The sequence below is a fragment of the Amphibalanus amphitrite genome, unplaced genomic scaffold, assembly GCF_019059575.1.
Source record: "Amphibalanus amphitrite isolate SeventyFive unplaced genomic scaffold, NRLGWU_Aamphi_draft 000526F_arrow, whole genome shotgun sequence".
Classification (NCBI taxonomy): domain Eukaryota; kingdom Metazoa; phylum Arthropoda; class Thecostraca; order Balanomorpha; family Balanidae; genus Amphibalanus; species Amphibalanus amphitrite.
Window position 1 is genome coordinate 123550 of NW_024882020.1, and position 25578 is coordinate 149127.

Sequence of the window (25578 nt, forward strand, 5' to 3'; positions counted from 1 at the left end):
AGCTTTCGTGCGCCATCAGGGGCTATGAAAAGGAAATAAGCATGTAGGTAATAAGGCAGTATAAAATTATTTCTGTGGTTTTTATTGCTGAGAAGAGTCTACCAAAAACGGATAATTAGATGCTAACACTAAAATGTGCGTTCCGCGGCTAAGTTTATACAACGAATAAGAATGATGGAAAAGGTTTGATGAGGAATACAAACCAGACTACCCATTCGAGAGCAAGAGTTTATTTTGTAGATAAGCTTACAGCTTCTGTACTGATCACACTGTCCGTAAAGTATCTTACAGATATACACTGGTCAACGCATTTGTCCTGGGACATTGCAACAGGGGCTCAATTAACCGTAACACGCAAAGGCCGAGACGGCCACACATAATTGCAACATGCACACACACGCGCCGGCGCGGCGCGCAGACAGACTTACAGACAGGTCCGCGCGCGGCAGGTCCGATGCGGGCCGCGCGTGCGACCACCTAGGCGCTACAAGTATATCAAAATGAGTGGACGCCTCGCCGGCAGGGCGGGCACGACAACACACCCGAGGGCGGGGCGCGGGGAGGGGTGCCCGTCTCCCGGGGGAGACGGTAGGGGGGGGGGGGCAGGGGGCGTCGCCGTGCTGCGGAGATCATTGTGAGGCGGGGCCGACCGGCGGCCGGCGGCACGGCGCGGCCGCCGGACACCGGTCGACCCCGCCGAGCGCAGTAAGGCAGCGGCCGGAACACCACTCGGCAATAACAACGTGAGGGGAGAACAGACAACACGAACAACGTCCTGCAGCGCGCGTACCGAGCGCGCCACCTCTCTGTCTTTTGTCGGCCGACTAGCGCGAGCGGGCCGCTCAGCCCGGCCAGTCGCTCGGCCCTCTCTCGGACTACATAAAAACGGCCGCCACCGCCACCGCCACCGCCACCGGGACGCCGGCCGCGCGGCGGCGGCGGCGGCACACATACAAAAATATGGGATGAGAACACAACGCGAGTGGGCCGTCGGCGGCAACGGCGGCCAGACGCCACTCTGTGGCGCCCCGAGGGCCGGTTTAGAGTCGAACTGACGTATCACTTGGCATCTGAACTTGGCTGACTGGATAGTGTGTACGAGAAGCGCCACGACTGGACATTGCACGTGCGCCGGCTACTCGGCTTCTGACGAGTCCGGCTCGGCGTCGGTCGGCTCCCCCTTCACCGGCTCCGGCTCCGGCTCCGGTTCCTGTTCGGGCTCCGGGCCGTCCTCCTCTCGTTCGGCCTCGTCCGGCTCCCGCTTCAGTTCGGGGTCGGGTTCGGGCGCGCTCTCGGGCTCGACCCTGACCAGCGGCTGGGCGGGCTCGGCGCCCGCCTCGCCGCCCTCCAGCTCGGTCTGCATCACACAGACGCCATTGATGAGCTGCTGCGGCTGGGGCGTCCGGCGCGGCTCGGCCGCCCACTGCGGGTTCACCCACTGCGGCGCGGCCGGTTTGCGCCGCGAGCTGCGGCCCGCCGGCGCCGCCTGACGTCGCTCACCGCCCTCCTCATCGTCATCGTCACCCTCTGGCGAGCCGGCCGGCGGCGGACTCGAGCCGCCGGACATGTTGGACGCGTCGTCACTCTGGTTGTCGAAGTCGTTGTCGGACTTCATGCTCAGATCGAGACCGCTCATGGGCTCACCGGACAGCCGGCCGTCGAGGAAGGGGAAGGGCAATGGACCGGTCAGCCCGGCGAACGGCAGCGGGCCCGGCAGGGGACCTCCACCGCCGGCCGCCACCGCCTTCTCTCGGTGCAGCTCCTGCAGACGCCGGTTCAGCAGCAGTCGGAACTGGAGCGGGTCCAGCTGTTGGCCATCGCGCGCGCCCGCAGCCAGGTAGGGCGCCGGCTCTCCGGCAGCCCCCGTCTGCTGTTTCAGCCGCATCCGGTGATTGTGGAACCAGTTAGTGATGGTGCGGTGGGTCAGGTTGAGCTCCTGGCACAGAAACTCCACGGACGTCATGTTGGGGTACGGGTCCATGGCGAACGCCAGCTTCAGCGCTTCCTTCTGCTCGTCAGAGAAGAGAACGCGCGACTTCTTGGCGTTGGGGCTGTTGGACATGGTGGAGTAGACGTCCGAGCTGTCGTTGCTCTCACTAGCGGTCTCCATCTGCGAGCGGCGCCGCTTGGAGCTCTCTTTGCGGTCGCTCTTGATACGCTGCAGCTTGTCCAGGTTCCGCGGCGTGTCCTCCAGCCACATCTTCATTCGGATGAACGGCTCGCGGCCCTTGATGCTGAGCAGGTGCCATGGTTTGGGCTTGGAGAGCAGTTCACTGACCGAACCCTGCGACAGGCCCAGCACCGTCTCTCCGAACAGCTGAAACCAGAGAGCAGACACACATACACACGTCAGACGGTGAACATGGCTGTACTGCATTCTTCATAAGATGAGCTATCAGTGACTTCACAGGAAAAAGCAGCGAACTGTGAAATTGTCTTACAAAGACCACAAAGTCGCATCGTCCGACAGCGCATGTCGTCAACCGGCTACCCGATCCTCCCCACCCCTCCCCCTCTCCCCACCCTGACCACTCTCTCCAACCAGAGACCACGGCTCGCTGCCCAGTCGCGCGTACTCCGTACCGCCACATCACGCCAAAAACGGCCAAATCCGTATCACTCCGGCTGCCCAGTGGCGTTACCGGGCGTTGGACTGAGAGAGGCGGACCGGCAGCGCGGCGGGCCGCCCTAATGGGATGATCCCGCAGGCGCCGCCCCCCTCAGTCGGACCGGGATCAGCCGGTGGACCAGCCCGGGTTACACCGGCACCGAGTGACACAGACGTGTAAACCCCCAGGCGCCGCATAGTGATCTAACATACGTCAGCGCCGAGCTAGGATCAGCGGCTCACAGGGGCTGGATAGCAGCGCATTGGAACACGACACACAGCCCACAGGTAAAACACAGCTGATCAGTCAGCTACTCTGCCTGTATAAAGACTCTTTCCCTTCAACCACAGACCTCTGTATACCGAGGTATACAAAGGTCTATGCTTCAACGTATCTTCCTGTCGTACCTTTTGTCCGATGTTGTTGGCCAGCAGCACCTCCTTGATCTTGGTGGTGATGTACTGTGTATCCAGCTCTGGAGTGATGGCCGCTGTCTCATACACAGACATAGGTAGCTGGCCGGCGGTGGGCATCCGCAGACCAAACTTCATCAGAGGGTCCATGCCGGGCAGTCGCGACGCTAGCGCCGCCGGCGGCAGGCCGGGGAAACCTCCGGCGGCCAGCGAGACAGCCGGCGGCAGCGGCGACTCGAGAGACTTGGGCATGTCCGGCAGCTTCAGCGGCATCTTGGGGAAGCCTGGGCACGAGCGGAGGGCACAGGGAGTGTAAGGAAAAGTATACGACACAGGCGTGATAAAAAATCCTCAAATACACAACTATGAAAATTGAAAAAGAATGAATCCAGTGAATGGTAAATGGAATTCCATGCAGCGCATAAACTCCACAAAGAAGAAGAGCTCATCTCGAACAGCGAGTCGACCAGGTCGACTCGTCTGCGAGCGACACCCACCGGGCCGTTTACCTCCATTGTAGCAGCCGGTGCGCATCAGTTTCTCGGGCGCTATTTTGTACTGACTGGCCACCAGCTTGTGCACGGCGTTCTCGTCATCCAGGAACATTTTCATCCTAATGAAGGGCTCGCGCCCCTTCTGGGTGAGCATGTGCCAGGGCTTGGGGCGCGCCAGCAGGTCGGATACGGAGCCCTGAGACAGGCCTAGCACCGACTCGCCGAACAGACGCTGAGAGATGGAGTACTGGCTGAGGTGCTCCTTGATCTGCGGGCCGGGGGAACGGGAGAGGAGGTCAGAGTGGGGCTCGGGCGGCCGGCGGGGAGGTGCCGGTTGCCAGGGGTCGCGTATGGAAGTTCTAGGGTTTATCTCAATGAGTCACCACCGCACTGATTCGCCCCCCCCTCCCCCCACACGATGGACCGGCGAGTCACTTAAGCGGCGCCGACACCGCCTGACGGCAATACTGGCGCGGCGGCGACACTACCATAAACCACAGCCGGCGGCGGCGCCGGTCACCGAAGGTTGAGGTCACCAGCGGCCGGCCGGCTGTCCAAACAAAGCGTCCCCCGGCCGTGCGATGACAAATTCCGGCCATTAATCGGTGCAGTACGCGGCGTCAATGGAGCCGCGCCGCTGCAGCGCGGCCCTCACAGTCACTGCGCCGGCGCCGGCCGCATTAATTACTCACGGTCGCCGGTCCAAATGTCTGCCTACACTGGCGCTGTGTCACGTCAAACGGCCAGTCACTCGGCGCTAGGGATCTGCGGATGACGAGACGCGGCGCGGCGGAACGAGAACTGGGCGCCCGACGGACTAGAAGGGGTGGGCGCTTAGGGAAAGGAAAGATCGGGCGCACGGATGTCGGTGACCAGGTTGATTTTGAGAGCAAAACACAAAGAGGAATGTAGAAGGGTTGGTGGAGCGCGTGCGGCATCACGTACCCTCCTGACCACCTCCTCCGTGTTGAGGTTGCTGAACTGGTCGAACTGCTGCTGGGTGATGGGCGGCAGGACGGCCTTCATGGGTCGCGGCGGGTGTGGCTGCAGCGGCGGCAGCGCAGCGTTGTTCATCAGCGAGTTGGTGATGCTGGCCATGCGCTGCAGCGGGCTGGCTGCTGTAACCAGCTCGTCGGGAGCTGTGGAGGCCGCGGCAGCAGCCGCCGCCGCCGCCGCTGAGTGCATGAAGAAGCCGGCCGGGTGGAGGCCGGACAGCGGGCCGGGACCCGGGCCGACCGCCGAGCCGCCCCCGCCGCCGCCCCCGCCCGACGTGGGCGGCAGAGAGCCCGGACTGGACACGGCAGTCGCTGAGGGCAGACGGGAAGGTGTTAATAAAATAATCCGGCATTCATGAAAGACGTTTCTACAAAGATGTTTACCATTGGAAAACGTAGCATCAACAAATATGTATTACAAAAATAAGCAGTGTCGAATAGCATCACCATCTTCTCAATATTTCCTGTGACTTTCACATCATACACCCTAGGTAACCAATAATTGAGACTACCCTTTCACGGCCGCCGTACCTTTGTGCGCCTCGGTCGAGGGCGGCCGGACCTGGCTGAACGCCGAGCTGCCCTTCTCGTCACCCCCGTCCGCCGGACTGTCGGGCCGACCGCCGCGGGTCGGTGGCCTCTCCTGCTGTCCAGCTGCCGCTGCAGCTGGTCCAGCGCCGCTAACGGCCGGCAGCGGCTGCTGGGTCTGCTGGTGCTGCTGCTGCGCCTGCTGCAGGTGCTGCATGTGCCGCACCAGCTCCTGGTTGTAGAAGTCCATGGCGCTCCGCAGCTCCTCCGGGTTACGGAGTCTGTGGAAACGGAGTCAGGCGTGTCAGGTGTGTCAGATGTCAGGCGTGTCAGGTGTGTCAGGAGTGTCAGATGTCAGGCGTGTCAGGTGTGTCAGGAGTGTCAGATGTCAGGTGTGTCAGGTATGAGAGATGTGTTAGATGTGTCAGGTGTGTCAGGTGCGTCAGATGTCAGCTAGTGTTAGGCGTGCCAGATATGTGTCATGCGTGTCAGGTGTGTCACTATCACTCTACCCACCCACTCGCCCCCTCCCTATCCCACGCACATTGACCTCCCGCCCACCGACGCGTCTCTCTCGCCCGTCCAGATGTCCCCTCCTTTAGCCATCTCCGTCTGACGGACGAGCCCGGCAACAAGAGCTCGCTTCTTTACGGCCCGGCGGTGGCCACAGATCGACGGTGGATGTGTCACTTCTACGAACGCGCCGGGCGGTGACAGACGCCAGACCGCGGCCGAGGCGAGGCGACACTGTCGGTTAGCTCCCGGCCGCGCAGACCGCCGCCTTGGCTGGCTACCGGCCGCCGCTCCCTCCCTCCTCACTCACTGCGCTGTACGCATCAACGCTGCATCTCACACTTACAACCAGTAATTCGAATTTTGAGTGAATTTTGACATTATAGAACACTTGTTGCTTTTAGAACGGGACCCGGGCAACCGTAAGGGCACCGTCCCATTTTTTGCCTGTGTGATTACTAAAAAAAATCAAATAAAAGATGCAAACAGCCCATTGGCAGCCCAGTTTCGCTTTTGATGATTAACGGCGTCTCACAGTCAGTGCCACCCAACTGCTCGACCCCGACCGTCGCCTGGTCCCTGCTCGACCATCATCCAACCATCATCCAACCATCATCCAACCATCGCGCCGTCTGACTGTCGCCGACCATCGGACGGTCACCGGCTCGTTCCATGTGACGCGAAACGGGCGCTATTTCGGCCGGCGACATTTGGCAGCACGGGCAGGACAGGTGCCATCGACGGCGACACGAGGCGACATCGGGTGACACCGGGTGACATCGGGCGACACAGCACAGTCGCACTGCTGCCCAACTGAGCCGGAAGCGCCGAACCGATCTGTCCACCGCATGAGCCGGTGGAACCGAGAGGTACAGAAGTTCAGGAAACTAGAAATGGCATGCGAGGATTCTAAGGGTCAACGTTCGCATTTGTACAGGTCACCAGCGGCTTTCGAAGGATCAAACCAAGCTCCTTAGACTTCCGAGCGTGGTGATTTTTTTATCAAACTCTCTGACGCAGAAATATTAAGCCTACCTAACCAAAGCAAGCGTTTTTAACCCGATCCGAATAAATCACCTCGAAATCCACTCGTAATCCGGTCGGGAATCGGCGCGCCGTTGGTGCGTCTCTATTGGTGTCAGCCCGTGGACGATCCGCTATCCGCTGGGAGGCACCCGACACCACTGGTGAATGATGTCCCGTATCAGCGGCCGGGTGCCGTGCCTCACCAGCAAGGGGCGATTGGCATTGGCCGCGTAACCGAACCCTATCCAAACATCGGCGCTGCAGGCTGCCTGTCGCACCCGGCTGCCGGCGCGGCCCGGCCGCATATTTAACTCTGAGCGCACTGCGGCCAGGTCGGTAGCCCGACGCCGTCCATCGTGCGCGGGGCGATTCTCGTGACAGGGGCGTGGTCCGACCTACCGTGTCCCGGTCAGCCGACATCGAGAGCACACAATGAATGGCACCATGGCGAGTGAACACGATCGGTGCCGGCGATAGCGACCGAACTGAATACCGATCACCGCGGACCATGGTCCGGCCAGCGGGGTGGTCCGCCGGGTGGTCCGGGCTCCCACGGTCTCTGTGCATAGCTGGGTCACCGCACCGGGCGCGGTCGGTCGGAGATTATCGGTCGCGCGGGGGAGGAGGTAGACGTACCGCTGGTAATGGTCGAGACTGAAGCCGGGCGGCATGTCGGGCCGCTGTCCCATCATCTTGGCCAGGTGCTCCTGGTACAGGCGGGCGATCTTCTCCTGTGTCCCCTCCTCTGGACCCGGCCCGGGTCCGGGTCCAGGACCCGGTCCGCCCAGCCGCCGCATACGCTGCAGAGCGTCCCGCGAGTCCGACAGCGGGGACTGCAACAGAGGAAACAGACGGGTCACAGAGAGTCAAACGGAGTCATAGTGGGAGCAGTCACGGGCACAACAGACTGGTGGTGCACTGAACCTCGAGCCAGGTTATGCATTATACCATGATAATCAGTAAGGTCAATGACAGCGTCGAGCCCCACTACCGCGCGGCACATGCTAAGGCGCTCGGGATTACTGCACAGGATCAGCTCACTGCTGAATGAGCCCCACACCTCATCTGCATAACCCGGCTGGGTGATCGTCTCGAGAAGGCGCCAATAGCACTCTGTGTCGCCGCACAACCGCTCACGTCGGGTGAGCGTAGAAGACCTTCAGACCTGCCGCCGGTCGGCAAGGCGTCCTCTACCCCTCACGGATAAACAGCGGAGCCATCAGAAAAGGCCGTCTACCATTCCTATTCGTCGTCCCCGAGTGACAGTGTCGCCAGCAGCTGAGCGCGGCTGCTGAGACAGCCCGGTCAGCGGGTCGGGCGACCCCACCTGGTCCACCAGCGCAACACAGCGCCCCCGGCACCGGAAGCTTGCACAACACCACTGGCTGGCCATAAATAACGCCCGATTGCCCGTGTGTTGCGGAGCCGCTATTGTGATGACGCCCCCTCCCCGGGCCAGCCGGTCGCATGAAGCAACTCTGCCATATAATCGTGCACATCCGGCACTAACCGTTTCTGCCGAGCCTTTCACGCTGTAACAGCTCAGCCCGGCGCCTTCTGGTCGTACAGCGGTCACACGCCACACCCAGGAAGCTTCCCGCCCCTCCCAGCGGCCCAGCACGGTGCATCGACTGACCCGGTGTGAGCGCTCCGACGGGGGCCTCTCACTGCCGTCACCGACTAACTAATCGTTCGGTTACAGTGCAGGAGACATGCAGAAGCAGCGGCTACCGTGCACGGGAGGCCGACCGCCGACCGTCGACGACACGGTCCCCCTCTGAGCTATAATCCGAGCCAACGGCACTAGCTTGGTAGGCCCCACTCCGCATCGTACGCCGACCACCGTCCACCGCCCGGCCACTGACCAACCGCCCGGCCGGCCCACAGCGCGCACTTGTAGACAATATATCAATTGAGCGAGTCAACTTAATTGAACGTCTGTCGATGATAAAGACAGAGTGACCTGCAAAGTCCGGTCGCGTTCCGTCGCTGTCCTCTGCAGGTCGGACAGCGCAGCTCCCAGAGTCATCGACGACTGCCCCGAGTCCATCAACGCGCATCTGACGCGTCACATCTGATCATACAGCTAATAACCAACAACGCCCGTCTCCGACCACACGGAAAAAAGGCCGGCTAGTGACGCCAACACACCGTGGCATCACCGGGCTCCTGATAAATGCCGCTAATGTTCCTGGATCTCCCGCTTCTAGCCGTATATCGACTCAGCGGTGGCATGACAACAAGCAATGCACAACTGCGGTCACCGAGCACACATCAGGCGCCGCGGCAGCGGAAACCGACGGACGTGTTCCCAGAAGGCTTCATTGACGGAGAAAATGACCAGCGCGGCAGCAATCGACACCGCTCGACTGGGTTCGCCAGCCGCACGGTGCACGATGACTGGGTTCGCCAGCTGCACGATGCACGATGGCGCTCGTCCGCTGCTGGACCACATCCTCCTACTGACAGCGGTTCGTTCGTTCGGTGTCACTGCCCTATTGACAGCAGTTCGCCATTTCAGTGTCACCGTCACTGTCCCCCTCGCCCATCGACAGTGGTTTGTTCGTTCAGTGTCACTGCCAATCGACGGCGGTTTGTCCGTTCAGTGTCACCGGCCGCCCGGCACACCGTGCCACGATGTCCGATCTCCGTCCGATCGGACCGAGCCCCGCGCGATACCGGTCTCTGCCGACAGCCGATGTAGTTCAGAATGCATATGCATCGGGACGGGATCACAGTGTGAGTGACAGGGCGACAAGCGAGGCGAAGCGGCGACAAACCGGCTAATTGGTTGTAGTTTGTCTCGATAAGCTGTGCGGGGATCACGCGGCGGCCACCCGCCAGGTGACAATATAGACTAGAACTGGAGGCCAGAGGTCTGTAGGGATTTGAGAAAAGCAATCGAGGGCTTATATGCTTATATCCGGAGAAAAGATGAAGATGCGGACTATAAAAGCTAGGTCAGTATGAACGGTGCAGGCGGCGACTCTGTTATCGCGGAATGTCACTCATTAATAACTCGCGCATTGAGCCCGGCATTCCATCTTTTCGGGCTGAAGCGAAGCGATTTGCTATGTCGTTGTGAGCTTCAGTGTTTTGGTGTCGCGCTCGCGCGCGCCCGCGTGCATGCGTATGTGTAAGAATGAGAATGGCCGTAGTGTCTTGTGTTCCAGCTTCCCTTTCTGCTCTACATAAGACGTGAATGAGTGAAAAGCCACGTTTATTGTGGACCTTATTCGAATACATCTGAATCTGAATCTGAATCTGAACGGCAATAATTGTTGAAGACTGTAGGGCCGAAAACGATTATGTTTGGAAAGAGTTGCAGTGCTTTTGGTGGAACAAAGGCCTAGTGGGTTTCAGGTGGGATAGAAAGAGAACCATGGGCAGATAGAAATAAGGCCAGGGTGGATAGACAGCGGGTCTGGATGGATAGACAGAGAGTCGGGATGGATAGACCCGCTGTCTATCCATCCAGGCACTCTGTCTATTCAGAGTGCCTGGATGGGTAGACCGCGGGCCTGCATGGAATATGGATAGCACAGACCCGGGCTAGATAGATAGAGTGCTTGGGTGGAAAGATAGAGAGACCGGCAGTGGATAGGTGGAGTGACCCGGAGTGGATACTGGATAGACAGAGTGCCGGGGTGGATAGACAGAGCGCCGGGGGCAGAAACAGAGGGCCGGGGGCCGGGGTAAGGGGAGCGGCCGCAGGGGAGGGGAGGGTCCGCCGCTGCACCGGGACACTTCATTGTGCACGGCCCATTAACGGTGCTCATTGCCGTCATCTGGTGACCATCCAACACTTGCAACAAACATGTCGGCCAGCGGGCGCTGACTCACCGCTCTTGCCCTGCCCCTCTCTCTCCGAAATAACCGGGCAATCCGTCTGGGGCGGTGCCGGCGGGGTAAAGGGTGCCGCCCGCCGCCCACGCACACGTTCAACACACGGACCCGTCACGGCGACACCGGACGTGACTGCTGCACTCGTGACGCCGTAACGACCGTGACGCGTCACTTTTCCGCCGCAATCCAGGTGCCCATTCACCTAGCGCATCTATATTTACACAAACATTAATTATCTTTTTATGTTGCACTAAGGCCCCAACAAGGAACGCGATTAGCCAAAGGAATATGACAGCGACCGGAAATATATCATGCCAGCAGATACAAACATCATCTCTGGATTAAAAACTTGTAACAAAAAGTCAAAACAGCTGCCAGGCGAACGGAAAAACATGTGGCCGGATTTGAGGACGGGCTGCCCGGGCGATCCATCATCGGACGGCGGCTAACAGAGCCAGCTAATCAGAGCAGCGGCGCCCCCCCCCCCGGCACGACCCATCAACGGACCCCCCCCCCACCTGAATGACACCCACATAACGAGCAATGTTCTCTGTGCCAAGAAGGGCCGGTAACCAGTGCTCAGACGCCATATTGATTAACGAGCGCGTCCCGATATAATTCCAATTGGGCGGCCGTGTTTGTTTTGGAGGTGAATGACGCTTGCACGCCCCGGCCGCGATGGCAACAAATGACTGGTGGGGGCGCGCGTGCCAAGCGCAATACAATCAAACATGTGCGCCGACACGGCGACACGGCGACACGGGGGACACTCCCCCCCTCCCTCCCTGCCGTCTGGGTCTGGGGAACACGGTGAGAAGCCTCCGGGGTCCATCAGTCTCCTCACAGACCACAGACCAGTTTATCGGACCAAGCCTGCAGGCGCCGCGCCTTTTCATCACTGTTCGTCCAGACACCGGACGCCATTGTCACCACGTTTCACGCTCAGATCGACCCCATCGACAACTCGAACCGCCCTGCCTAGTGTCCAGCCTCGCCCCTCGCCCAGCGCCCACTCTCGCCCGGTCTGCCCTACGCCGGGGTCACAGCGTCTCCGGCGCCGGCGGCCGCCGCAGCTGGCCCTCTCACTCAGCCGTCACTCGAGTGTCGATCACCGATCACTGGCCCAGCGCGATCCCCGATCACTCCGTCAGCATCAGCCGACGCCAGAGCCTTCAGTGAGGAGGACGGACAGAGCTGGACGCGGCACACGCCAGACCGCCCTCGGCCTCTCCGCGCTATAAAACCACACCGAACTCAGATACACCTACATATATCTACTACTCCTATGAAAAGCGCAAGGTCACACGCTTAGGATACCGAGTTTGAATTTGGAACAAAGCATGTGATACCCAACGGCAGGAACAGATGTCCGAAAGTACCGCTCACTCTCCACACTGATAGCCCGTGCAGATCCTCCTCACACCATTGCTGTCCGACGGCAGCATTGATGAGTGACGCCCCCCCCCCCCCTGATCTGTCCGCCCGCAGCCGGCCGCCCCCGCCCCCGCCCGCAGCCCGCACCGGTCGGGCGTCCATCGCCAGCTGTCACTGCCACGTGCACACGCACTGTGCAACATTGCACGGCGCCGGACCGACCGGGCCGGGCGGAGGGTGCAGCGCCGACGGCCGCCCGGCCGGCCGGACCCGGCGGCTCGGCCGGATCACTCAATCAATCAATTCATTAGCGTGTCGAGCGGACGTTCTTGGAAGGCCCGGGCTGGACCGGGTGGCGGCGGGGTGGCGGCGGGGGTGGGGCGGGGCAGATGGGCAGCTGCACAGGGAGCGTCTCCTACGAGATTAGAAGAGATGTGAATTGAGGGAAACGAAGGAAGTACTTATAATGTGAGGGAGTGTCGCCTGACAACGCCTTGCAAGACGCTACGTTATGACGGAAATATCCAGTCAGACCACGACACAGTGGGTCAACTGGCATCACGCGTCAGTCGCGCTGCTCGCTCGCATCGACGAACGGTATACACATCCACTGTTCCGATGCGGACACAAGCAGACACACCCCTCCCGTCCCTGCACACCTGATCAGCTCTCTGATCCCCATTACTGCGATCGGAGTCGACCTCCATTACTGTCAGTGGCCGGTCACCTAATGTTCGCCAATCGACGGTCGATGGAAGTCGGTACCGATATGGGTAGTCAGCCGGTCCAGGTGTGCCATGTGCGGGCGGCCGTCTATCTGCCGCGGCAGGTGTGATCGGCGGCCGGCAGCCGCCCCCGGCACCGAGCCGACCCCAGAGAGCCCGGTGCGGCCGGCGACATCGAGCCGACCGCTGCATATCGACAGCCGCCGCAGCTGCCCGTCAAATTTGGCCACCGATACCGGCCGCGCCCCGGGTCGCCGATATTAGCCGATAGAGGCCAGCGATCCGATCAGCAGGAGCCGATCGGACGGAGCCCCGCCGTGCGCCGGCTCCTGTGCACCTCCGCCGCTCTCTCCGGCTCTCCTCTGCCCGCATTCCGGCGGCGGGCCGGCACACCGCGGGTAGAGCGGGGAGGAAAGGAGAGAGGACAGGTGACGTCCGTCGGGTAAAACATGCCGACAGGGCACATCAGCGACGCGGCCATCACGTCTGATCGCAGAGCCGATGTCGTCCATCGCTACGAGCGCCGTCCCAGCCGCTCCCGGTCTCCGGGCTCTCTCCCTCTCTGAAGTCTGAATCTCTGACCCCAGACGACGAGCGGGTAGACAACATGACTCGAACGTAGCCCAGCCCACAGCTGAGCGCATGTAAAGCGGGCATCTGGTCATGATTTTCTGTTGATCGATGAATAAACCATCTCGCAACGCAGCAATAACGAATCGCGTAGGGCTGTTTTATCGCCAACTTCCATCCGGTGTGCAGCTGCTGTTGATACCCCTCCCCTGCCCCTCCCCTCCCCCAGGGTCGCAACATTGCAGCCCCCGCTCCTCCGGGCCGCGGCAGGCAGCGCCGGGCACAGAGGGACGTTGTCTCCTAGTCAGTCGACATGTGCGCAAATCATCGCTTTACGAGCGAGGGCCGCGGAGCGCCGTGCACTATCGGCCGTTAATTGGCCGTTTTTACCGGCCGCCCGCTGGCCGCCAGTCTAATTACTGCCAGAGGCCGCGTCAGGCGGCGGCCCACCCCGCGCGGCCACCGCGGCGCCGCAAACAGACCTCTCGCTACAAACACACTACCACAAACAAACCGTAACAAACAGGCTGAGCTGACCACCGCCACAAACAGACCCCCAAACAGACTGAACTGCCCACCGCTACAGACCATAACAAACAGCCCTATACAGACCGCCTCTGAGCTGTTCACCGTCCGTAACCGCTACTTGGTGACCGTCCCAGGGACCCTGGTGACCCGCCCCCGCCACTTCTGCTGCCGCCACTGCCGCTGTCGCCCAGTTCAACGCATCGGCGGCCGTCACGCACACATTCGCTGATCAGCGAGGGGCGCCGGGCGCGTTAATTTCCGCGTCATTTGTTTTACCCGCTCCGAATGCGCATTGATCGCGCCCTCTATAGATTTGTTTTGAATGGGTTCTGATTACACATATTCAGGGGTGTAATTATGGAGGCGGCCGGTCGCCGCTCCGATCGGCAGTTTGTATGTCTGTGTGTCGCCCCACCAGCTACTGGATGAAAGGCCGCCGGCCACGCGCGCAGCGCTGCTCGGCTGCGAACGGCTCAGTCCCGGCTGTCTGTCTCGCTGGCTGGCTCGCTGGCTGCATGTGCCTCATGCTCATGTGTCTATGTGAATGTGTTCGCAGTTCGCACCATTGCGCCAACAGCAGTGCGTCTTGCATGCGATATTGGTTATGTATCATGCATAAACTGGTATTAGAGCCACGAAGTCTACAGTCTGGCGTTCTATCGGGCCCCCAGGTAGTCCCACCGACCTGCCAAGCCACAGGCGCGAGGACCCGGTCGAAGCACAGTTGGGCCCGGACAGCAAGCGACACCATCGGTGCCGAGTATTTAGTGCCGTTGGACCGACGGTCACCAGCAGCTGAGGCCGTAATTCGACAGAGGAATGCCGGCGAGGCACCGTACTTGAACCGTGAGCAATGGAGCCGGGCGACCGGCCTGGCAGCGGGGACCCCAGGGGCCACAGCCGCGTACAGCCACCGCCAGCGGCGTTTGTTTTTCTTCCCGAATTAAACAAACATCACTCGAGTATTCCCGAATTCATTGCCGCAATGCAGTACGATAATTTGTCCATGCAGGAAGGAAGTGATTGCGGTGTCTGAGCCAGCGCGGCGTCGCGTCGCGTCGCACGGCAGCCAGGTGCCCCGTCCATTGCCCCGGGATAGCTGGCCCCAGCGCCCTCACGGCTCACACCCTATCACCCGAACTCACTCCCTTGGAACGGCACTCCGGACCGTGCTCAACGCCACAGTCCAGCCGCGGTATTTGTTTTAGTTGCGGCGGCAGCGGCGGTCGATGGCCGCAAAGAGTACTAATTACCAGCGGACACGACCCGGCCCGGCGCCGCCGCCGACTTATTAAATCGGCCATTGATCGGCGCCTCTTTACGGCCGCCCGTCCGCCGATGGACAAGTCACAATAATCAATGTATAAATTTGCATCCGATAGCACCGTCAGCCGCCACCTAATCCGCTGATTTAGAACTCCAATAAATCCCCGTCCGGGCGAGCTTTTATTGAATATGAAAATCCCCATTCGTAAATCGTCGCTTGATAAAGGTGGTGTCGGCGGTCGGCTGCGGGCGGGCCGATGACGGTGACAGAGTACCGCAGGTGAAAACAGCCGCGGCGATTTGTGAGCGACCACCGCGACCCGACCTGACCCGCGCGCCTCGTCCAAGGGGTGCCGGTTCAGTCGGCGCGGTAAGGGTCAGAGGGGCGCGCGGGTGTGTATATCTCCACTGTCACTCACCTGGGCAGACGGGCTGGCGGCCTCCGCCGGCGGACGGTCCTCCGATCCGGACGGCTGCTCAGACTTCATCGCCTGCGACGCCTCGGTGAGGATGTGCGCGATCCGCTCGTCGGCCACGGTCTCCTCAGGACGGCCGACCAGAGACGGCCGTGAGTCCTTGGCTGTGAGCAGAGCGGCGAAAACAATCAGCCCCAGAGCACACAGACACAGTCATACAATCATACACCGCACAACACACAGCATAACGCGCAACCCTCCCGCGACGGGGACCATAAATATTGCAGATACGTTTCTGTTTTATAATTGGGACGTTTCAATATTGAAATGGAAACTGCCATCGTTTCGGGCTAGCGGACAAAATATTCATAATCTCTGTCCGGAAACGGCTCATATTTTATGCATGTCATCCAAACAAAAGCGTCGCGAACGTCGGGCTCCGGGGATGATGCTCCCCGCAATACAACACCGCGCTGATAGTGATGATCAATGATCTGTGCTGCCATGTTAGTGTGCATGTCTGTCTGTGTGTGAGTGGGAGCACGGTCCCAGGGGTCGGCGCTTACCCGACGACAATCCCTCCCTGGGAACAGGACCAGCACAACCGACACCGGTACCGCGACTAGACCCTCGTCGAGGCCGACGACCACCGACGGTCCCATCGACGTGCCCCTGTTTGAGAGCGCGTCCAAACCAAACGCGGCGTAAAGCATGCTGATTTGTGCGGCCCGCCGCGCCAGCTCCCGGCGGCCCGCGTCGATTGGCAGCGGGGTCTCGTCGGCAGACCGTATAAACCACTCGGCCGTGTTGACAGAGATTAGCCGAGGCGCTGACACCTCTGACACCGCTGACACCCCGCCCACTGACCGCTGACACTCCAGGATACCCCAGGCCATGGAATCACTCATTAACGACACACCTACGCAGGACAGTCGCAGATCACCGTTATTTGCACTATAAATTACACCGTCCAACCAGTCCACTTAATCGGGCTTAACCTGCGAGCTCGCCCCAATCAGGGCCCGAGGTCGTTTGGTGCGGCCGAAATTCAGAACACCCAGCTGTTGGCCTGACTGTGTCAGCCCGGCCGAGCCGGCGGCCGCCCCAACTCTTCGCTATTGATTCGCCACTGTTAATAGCGCTTATTTGCATTATAAATAATCACATCAGACCAGTCCACTTGTTCCAATGAGAGGGGCGGCTGGAGAGGGCGGTCGGAGCGGAGCGCTCCCCGTCGATCGATCCGCCCCCCCCCAGCTCCCCACTCTACCTGATCCCCTGCGGAGTATGACGTCATACACACACCCTCAGGGTGCTACAGCCGTCCGTCAGATGTATCGGGGGAGGGACGCCAGCGGTACCTGTGACAGGCAGTGGGTTCTCCTGACCGAGCGTTGGACACCATATCAACAACGGCGGACGGCCGTGAAACTTCGGCACCAATTATGGACTGAATCCTAACAACAAACGACCACAGACCCACCCCAAAACCCACCAAAACGCATGACCCGGGGCCATTCGCGGCCGGGAACTTCACCCATTTGGTGTACCCGATAGTTTTCACCAGTTTCAGGGGTATCAAACCGCAGCGTCCACCAGATCGGCGCGGCCCTGCAGCGCGCGGCGATAGAAGAGTGCGGCCGATAGCCGGAACAAAGCGGCGTTGAACGCGGCCGGGCGGCTCGCGCGCGGTACAAAGGCTGCGGCTGTCGGCCGGTGCCGGGCTCCCAGACTCTCCGCTGATAGCGCCCACAGCGCCGCCATTCTGCGCCGGCCCCACACCTTCACACGGGCCGACCGGTGTCGCTGTTTGCGCAGCCATCAATCGAATCGATCGAAACACATCCGCCGGAACTGTCGGCTAAAGTCGGCTGGCCCGGCGTCTTCCTGCTGGTCAACTGTCGAGATATAGAGTCCGCAGACGAATAGCGTGTTGCGGACAGTTCAGGTTAAACTCGACTCCAATCGAGCCGAGATGTCTTGACCCAGATGAGCTTAGAAAAGAAGGACAAAGATAAGGTCGGTGGGCTAAGGAAGGACTGACGGACTCGGCTCAGGAATAGACGGACGGACGGACGGATGTCAGGTCGCCTTCCCGACACGTGGGAACGCCGCCGATGTCAGTGCTATGATTATAACGCCATCATCGCGGTCGGCAGCCCAGAGGGTAGCTGCAGCCGCAGCCAAAGCCACCAGACAGCCGATGGACAGCCCGCCAAGTTTCCCATCTACCTGAGCCACTCGGCAATAAAACAAATGCAGAGCACTTGCCCGCTGAGCCAGGTCTTTCGACCAGACTCTCACAAGCAGACAGGGCCGCGGAACCCCGACAAGAAAACCACATTACCGTCTTCCGGAGTGGTCTCTGAGGTGTTCGGCCGGCTGTGGGGCCGGTCGGTGCCATTGTCACCGGTCGCGGCCGGCGGTGCGGTGTCACCCTGTTTACATTGGCACCGGGACAGGAGCGCGACTGGCCGCGGTCACCCGGTATTCAGACGCGCAGAGACTTATCGCCTCGTTCCTCCTCAGAACGGGCCGTACCGGCATCGCCGGCAGACCGTAGAAATGCCTCTCGATGTGCAGGGATACACGAAAGGGCCGCGTAAGCTTCTTACAGATACCCCTTTCAATGCACACGAGCTTGAAAGAGCATGGCTTTGAGCCAGAGTATGTTCCAATAAAATGTCAACCGTTAAGCTGGACAGATTTAACCAATGACCATCACTTTAACTTCGTTACATCCCACGAATTAATCCGGAATCAGCTGACACGTAAATTAAGTCAACGATCGACACCAATATTCGAGGGAGCACAGTCAGCACCTTGGCAAGGGCCCATCCCATTCCTAGGACGATGAGACCAACCAGTGGATATTTAACATGATGAAGAGTGGAGACGAGAGGAGACACGTAACGATACGATGCGAATATCCGTATAGTTTTCTTGAACACGCGTCGGAACTCGGAGACAGGACCGCTAGGACCGGTTAAGTTTAAGTAAATCATGATACTAGATTCGAATGTCACCAGAAGAGAGGACGATACTCTCGACTAGCCCGCATCCTCTCTATTCTGCGACTGATGCTTCGCCCACGGCTGATAATACCCGCTGAGCTGAGCAAACGGCCTGGCGCTGTTCCCGCTCCCAGCGAGGCACCCGAACTACACCGCCCGGGAGAGCCCCTGACCGGCCACCGCCGCCGCGGCCAGGCAGCCGAGGTGCGCGCGCGGGTCCGTTTTTGCCCGTGTAGCGACACCGCAGTAAAGCGCGACCCGACGCGGGGTTGGCCGCGGCCGCCTATCGCGGCCTAATCGGCACCTTTTTACGGCGTGTGCCGCGTGGTTTACTGGGCGGTCACCTGGAATCCGGCGGGAGCTCGCGCGTCCGACGAGCAGCGCTTCAATCACCAGAGAGCCGGTTATCAGACGGTCAAACACGGGTCAGGGCGAGTGGAGCGCGCCGGACTGAGCAGAGCCAGACCAACCGACCGACCGCGGGGCACACACCGCCGACGGAGATTAAAACCAACAACACGCCACCAAGACAAATGAACGGAATGAAAGGATAAAAACCAGCCAGATATTTAACATACAAAAGCCCGACGTGCCACTCAAGAATGTGGAAGAATTGATGGTCTTTCTAATCTTGAGCTACTTTATTTCTTTCTGTACTTCTTTTATCACGCGAACAGTATCACCATTTCAACTAAAATCGATATCCTCACGTTCTAATAATGGAAATATCGAATAAAACCGCAGTATGCTTTGAAAATGCCTGTAATAATCAAGAGCGCTTATCAGGTTAACTAGTGTCCGACTTGAAAAGTGACCTCGCTTGCGGTCCACTGTGTATGATGATACTATCAGTTTACCGAGTAAAACTACTTTACCCACTCGCCCGGCGGCGTTTGATGGGTGTAGGCCCAAATTCCACGGCGGCTGACTCATCGAGAACGACCAGAACGAATGGCAGAGGAGGACAAACGAAAGCTTCATCGGCTGGTCTAAATGACACGGGGCGGGACCGGGCGGCTTCAATATAAACACAAACATCTCAGATGTCGGCCAATATAAGTGGGCATGATGAAACCAGCGAGCGAGTCATAGGCCAGTGGACGCGGCAAACGACATACAAACCGCCACATATCAGCACATCAGACGGACCGCCGCGAGGGCCGGGGGGAGGGGTGGCCAAGGGCAGCTGATGCCCCTCCTGTGACACCGGCACCCCGCCCCGCCGCGGCCACCGCAGCCGCCGGCCACCGCTACACCTCCCATCAATTGGAGCCGTCACCTGACGAAAACCATCCACAACTGCACAAATATTATCGGAGAAAATATCCAGCGTCGCGTCGTGGTCGGTGTCGCGTCGCCTTCGACGACAGTCGGACGGGGACGGACGTCGACAGCGGCGCGGGGCGACGTCGAAAAATGACCGCCGGCCGCCAGCGGGCAGGAGAACAATGGGTGACGGCCCGCGCCGGCTGCCAACTCAGCTCCCGAGGACCTGGACTCGGTTATAATTGGGACAGCCGCCGGCCCGTCGCCGCCGTCGACGGTGCCGACGATACGACACCGGCGACTGTCGCTCTCGTCAACGGAGACGCTGCGACGGCACGGCGCAGGGCATCTTCACCCGTACGGATTGCACGACGGGATTGGGAAACGATATAGTTTGTCACTATCGCCACGGAACTAATAGCTGACCGAGGTCTGACTGTCATCACAGCCGACAGAGGCTCCGCCTCCACCCTCAGCCGAAAAATCCACCCGGCGGCAGCCCGACAGCTCGGCATAAAGCACGGCCGCCGACCAATTGGGGCGATACGATCGCTTCCCGCCGCCCCATGTTTTAATATCATATCGCCCGGAGGATCTCTCGCTGTTTTATGGAAGACGTATCTGCCGATGAATTCGGTATGCTAATTTATAGCGCGAGCAGCGTGCGTTTCCGTGCGGCATATCGCGGCGTCTTCCCGACTGACGGATTTATTAATTCGCATCGAGGGCGGCGGCGGCGGCGGCGGCGGCGGCGCGGGGCCGGCGGCCGATTACGCCGCTCATTGTGCTCCCTTCCCTCCCCAGACCCCCGCCCCGCCCCCACCCCTACCCGCGCTTTTGTTTTCGGGACGCGGGACGCCCTGCTAAAATCGCACGATCGATATGCAATCAATTGAAATTCAGCCGGCGGCCGGCGGCGCCAGTGGCGCGTGGCAATTAACAGCGCGCTGCGTCAGGTTCGCCGCGTCCGGTGACGTCATCAGGTGGGGCGGGCCGCCATCCGTCATCGGCCCGGCGCGGTGTCATCTGTGACGTGTGGTGTCACGCCATGGCACCATGTGTCATTGTGTCATACGGTGCAGAGACGGCAGGGGTTGGCAGTTGGCACATGAAGTCCTAGCGGCTGCCGAATCCCAGCCAGCCAGCCAGCCAGCCGGGAGAGACAGACTGACGCTCAGCTGCTATCGCCGGGGACAACACTGAGGCAATAGCGATCAACCATTGCTAAAATCAGCATCACTTTCCGTCTTGCCGTTGATACAAACATATTCACCGTAACCAGTCGCAGCGACACCCGTAGCTTGTCCTCAGCAATGTCGAATCCGCAACTAAACACCTCAGACACTGGTTGTCCGGCGGTCCATCCCGTGACGCAACAATACCAACCAGCTCTGAGGACGGACGCACGCACGGACGGACGACCGACCCCGCGCCGCCGCCGCGCCGAGCCGGCTTTGGTCTTGCACGTCGCGTTCTGTTAGCCACGGCCGGACGCACCATTCCGATGGGATCGCTCGCCGGCCGGTGTGCTCTCTGAGCCAGTGGACTAGTGTCTGTGTAGTCTGTGCTGGTAGTCTGAGCCAGTGTGGACGAGGACGGACCGGCCCGCGGCGGCTCTTCTTTGGTAGGTGATAGTCGGACCTGAGCGGCAGGGCGGGTTCGGAAGAGGAAGAACAGAACGGCCGAATAGAGATACGGGTTGATGAGACACCGGCAAGGGTTGTAGAATGTAGACTGAGCGACACCCAAAGGTGCCTCCATAGCATCCTTCTCTGTAAATCAGGGGTCGGCAAATGGTGGGGCATGCCCCCTTTGGGGGTAATGGAGCCCTTTCGGTGGGGGTAATGAGGGATTCTGAGAAAACCTAGCTTTTTAGAGTTAGTGGCTCCATTGATGGAACCATCGTTGCATCCCAGGGTTCAAAGATTAGCCTAGGTCAAAGGCATAGCACACATTGATTAGATACCAATTTTCACGTAGCTGCTCGCTTCACCATCTCACCGCGGCTCCGTACAGTCGTACAAAAGCAGCTGCAATTTTTAACCGTCGCCCGTCTGTTGGCGTTTCCACAGCCGCTAACGTAAGGGGGAGGAGTCGATCGGACCCCCGCGGCCTCTCGGACTCTGAGATGGAGCTGTGCATAAAAAACGAGCGTATTACCCGTGACTATAGGAAGCCGCTGCTGCCCATTTTTAAGGTACTTTGTCATTTCGTCTCATTCAGGAGGTCAAAGATAAGTGTCGAGAAGATCGGGACCCGCTATAACTTCTTGAAGTGAGATTTTATGGCTCAAGATGGTCTCCAGAAAAAGCTCATCAGCCAATGATCATTATGGGTCCAGAGGCCAGTTTTGCCGACAGAAAAATAGCTGCCTGCCGGAGTTTTGCGCCTTAAGACCGCTTCACATACGGAGCGTAAACGGTAAAACCCTATCCACTTACATGTTCATCGCGCATCGCGTATGTGAAGCGGTTTTTAGGCAAAAACTCCGGCAGGCAGTTATTTTTCTGTTGGTAAAACTGGCCTCAGGTTTGCCCGGGCAGGTAAAAAAAAAAAATGATTGGCTCGAGGGTACAATTTGGTCGTGATCCAACGGCTTTTACGTGAGCTTTTACGAAAAACCACCGGCCGCCCCTTTATGTACGAGGGTTAAATGGGATATATTAAATGTTTTGTGGAGGAAGTGTCATGTTTTAAATTTGATGCATCGGAAATGCAGAAATACCCAAAGAGTTCCAGAAGGTATGGAATTTCAGTGCCTAAACTTGGTTGTGTCAGCAATGGGGTCTGGTAGGTGGGGGTAATGGCCCTGCCTGGCGCCTAAAAAAGGGGCACAACCCCGAATGACCTGCCGACCACTGCTGTAAATCAAAGCGTCTCTTCGCAGTGTGGGCTTCATCCCAGTCCCCAACGCAGCCAGAGTGCCAGCCCAGTGATCACTGGACGCTCTGAGAACCGGCCGGCATCAAAGAGGTGCGCCTGTCTTTGGTGACGAGCACCATCCGTTCACCATTGGCACGTGTCGCGCGGCCGCGGCGGCGGTCGCGACACGCAAATAAACACCGGGAGAGTGATGAAAACATCTCGGCGGCGCCCGGTGCCGACCGCCACCCCCGCCGGGTTCTCCAGCGGGGGACGCACGGTTCTGGTATAGCGCTCTGCTACAGACAGAGTCGGTTGGCGTTGAAGAGGTTACCGTCGACCGGCCTCCGACCGGCCAATCCATGCGAGGCAGGGGCTATGAAATGAATCATGAATGGTAGCCCGTAGCCATGCCGGAGATGAAAATGCACTTCAACTGAGTCATCGATAAGCCATGATAATGGCTCGCCCACCACATCGATTACCAAAGCAAATATACAGGAAACATGATCGATGCCCGTTCAAAGGCCTGTATTTATAGTTGGCGAGCGCTGCAAGAATCGAACACCACCAGCGTAATAGTCTCGATACGATCGAAGCCATGGGTGTTCTCAGTGAGTGCGGCTATCGCGGAATAGCCGCCCAGCAGCCATTCATCCTGAATGGCCGTCCATCTTGTGGGACCACCGGGTGCAGGTGGGCAGCTGGTGATCGTGCGCCCACACCATGTCTGCCACCCACAGCCTGATGCCTGGTGCGGGCTCACCAACTGGTGATAGTGCGCCCACACCATGTCTGCCACCTAATGCCTCGCCTGGTCCGGGCTCACCAACTGGTGATCGTGCGCCCACACCATGTCTGCCACCCACCGCCTGGTGCGGGCTCACCAACTGGTGAAGCCGCGCCTGCCGCCCGTCCACCAGGCCAGATACGGCACCGCCACCTCCCCGTCGGCCGGGTGTCGGGCCAGTGCCGCCCTGAGCCTCTTTTTGTGTCCATCCGACACACGAAAAACAGCCACCCGACCGAGGGCCAGATGACAGGGCCGTCATCGCATCTGGCGCGACACGATCCAGCCGGCCGTGATCAGGACTGGCGGACCTCTCTGGCTGATCACAGTAGGACGGGCCACACAGGACAGCCGGCGACCCCGAGCGTCTCACGGTGAGACCATCCCAGCTCCATCCGGCCCACCGCGGCACCCGGAAAATGATGGCCGGGCAGACACAAACACAGACCAGCGCAGCCCGAATCCACCGTGAAATATGGTGTCGATTTTTCTTTGAGGCCACATTCACACCGGCACAATGGACGTAAATTACACCGCCTTATCCGCGCCCATTTCGACACATTTCCAATGGTATAAAAAGTACAAATCCGCCGGCCAGGAGTTAAGTATTATTTATTGGCGGTGTCAGGCGACAAGAAAGTGTGAGTGCGTCTGAATGGCGGTGTCGCGCGCTGCGAAAGGTGTGCTGCCGGTGCGCGTCCGACGGAGACGGAGGGGCGCGACACAGAGAGCGTCCGAAGAGAGGAACAGCACAAAAAGGCGCCCGGAACAGGTGGCCGACGAGCCATTCTGGCCGATCTGGAGCGGCGCGGGAGGAGCGCCGCACGGCTCGAACGGGTTTCTCCGCGCCGATTAACGCTTCAGGAGCCCCCGCCATCCATCAATCAAGGTCCGGTCGGCGCTGCCGCTTTCCCGGCGGTCCGCATACAATACATGCTAATAACGGCGTGCCGCTCCCGGCGCCGACCGGCTACCGGTCTGAGGAGCCGTAACGACGCGTCTTGTGACGCCTGTGACGACCGACTGGGGCGGGAGACGGGCGCATCATGGTCTGGGTAGGCCGACGGTCGACACAGCACACTAATTCGTCGGCACGGCACCCCGTGAATCACACCAGCGTCTTATGATATCTGCTTACCACACTGCTCTCAAAGTTCGAGAGAACCGCCTCCCTCAGACTCGACACAGCACCCCACGTGTATCCCGTATCCACTATACCTTCGGCGCCGGCCGACGGTCCCCACCCGACCACTATGGCGTGCGGGACATGCGGTGTCGGTGCCCTAGCCATCCATCACCAGACAGCCGCGCAGCAGCGGGCTCCAACAAAAACGGCCCTCGGCCAGCCCCGATCATAATTACCGGGGGATCGATGGCAGCGGGCGGGTGTGATCGGACGGTCCAATCACAACGGGCCGCCACGCCCGTACCACGGGCGCTCCTCGCGGTCGGCTGGTAGGCTGGTCTGGTCCCCATGGTCTCACCATAGTCCGCCGGTCCTCCAGCCTCCCACCCACAGCGGACTGGACACGGGTGGACACCGGGCAGTGTCACACATCCCGCCAGATCCGTGATGGAGCACCAATCATCTCACCGAGCACACAGCCGCTCCCCCCTCCCCTGGTCAGCTGGACCGTCCACTGCCCCCTCCCGTCCCACCTGACGACCTAGTTAGTCGCCTTTGTCGGGCAACAGAGGAGACTGGTCCGGATAGCAGTCGGCAGCTGCCCCCTCCCGCCTACAGCTGACCGGGCGGCCGGCACCATGTTTGGTCAACGGCGGGGCACGGCGCCCGTAAAGGAAGGGGCCAGAGTCAGGCGAGCCGTCTCAGAGAGGCTGCAGCACGTTGGAGATGTAATTTCTTACGCATTTCAGCACGTCCAAACTAGTGATAACATTACCAAGTTTTTAGGAACTTAATAGAAAACATGATTTTTTGCCGTAGTGAATTCTCCAGAAATTTCCCGATACGATCAACATTCCATCCCACTTGGCGCCTAAACTTACCGCCAAGTATGGTCTCAGGACCAAACTAGATACAGCCGTCGCACACTGCTCTTACATCTATACTAACAGATATCCATCCACCATAAGCGACCACTCAGCGCGACTTCACAACCCCCGCAAAATGTTCTACATCATAGACAGGGCCATCCGCCCCACGCAGCCGGCAGGTGTCCGCACAGTCGTAACACATCCGGCCCTCCGGCTAAGACGGCGACCGGCCTCTGTATTGATCAGATGGGGATTAAGGTGATAGCATGTTCGAACTAATCCGGCGCCTTGGGTCAGTACTCGCCCGATCTGGGATTACAATACCACTAACACCCCCACCGGAGTAAT

The 25578-nt window shown here is 59.7% G+C and overlaps 1 protein-coding gene across 1 annotated transcript; it reads right to left on the reverse strand.

Annotated features, from left to right (window-relative positions):
• Positions 1-214: 214 nt before the first annotated feature.
• Positions 215-16199, reverse strand: LOC122393256 (homeobox protein cut-like). The gene is made up of 8 exons (XM_043389123.1): positions 15932-16199; positions 15307-15467; positions 7215-7411; positions 5043-5320; positions 4462-4823; positions 3532-3784; positions 3017-3306; positions 215-2317 (listed from the first exon to the last, which is right to left on the reverse strand). Exons 1-8 carry the CDS (start codon positions 16197-16199, stop codon positions 1136-1138), a joined length of 2991 nt encoding a protein of 996 aa, XP_043245058.1. The 3' UTR covers positions 215-1135.
• Between the last annotated feature and the right edge of the window lie 9379 nt (positions 16200-25578).

Excerpts from the sequence above, each read along its gene's own strand:
- LOC122393256 (XM_043389123.1), bottom strand. The coding sequence starts at position 16,199 with ATGGCCTGGGGTATCCTGGAGTGTCAGCGGTCAGTGGGCGGGGTGTCA. Across the intron at positions 4,824-5,042 it reads CTCGACCGAGGCGCACAAAG|CGACTGCCGTGTCCAGTCCG; the intron begins GTACGGCGGCCG and ends GTCTGCCCTCAG. Across the intron at positions 3,307-3,531 it reads CACCGGCTGCTACAATGGAG|GCTTCCCCAAGATGCCGCTG; the intron begins GTAAACGGCCCG and ends GCTCGTGCCCAG.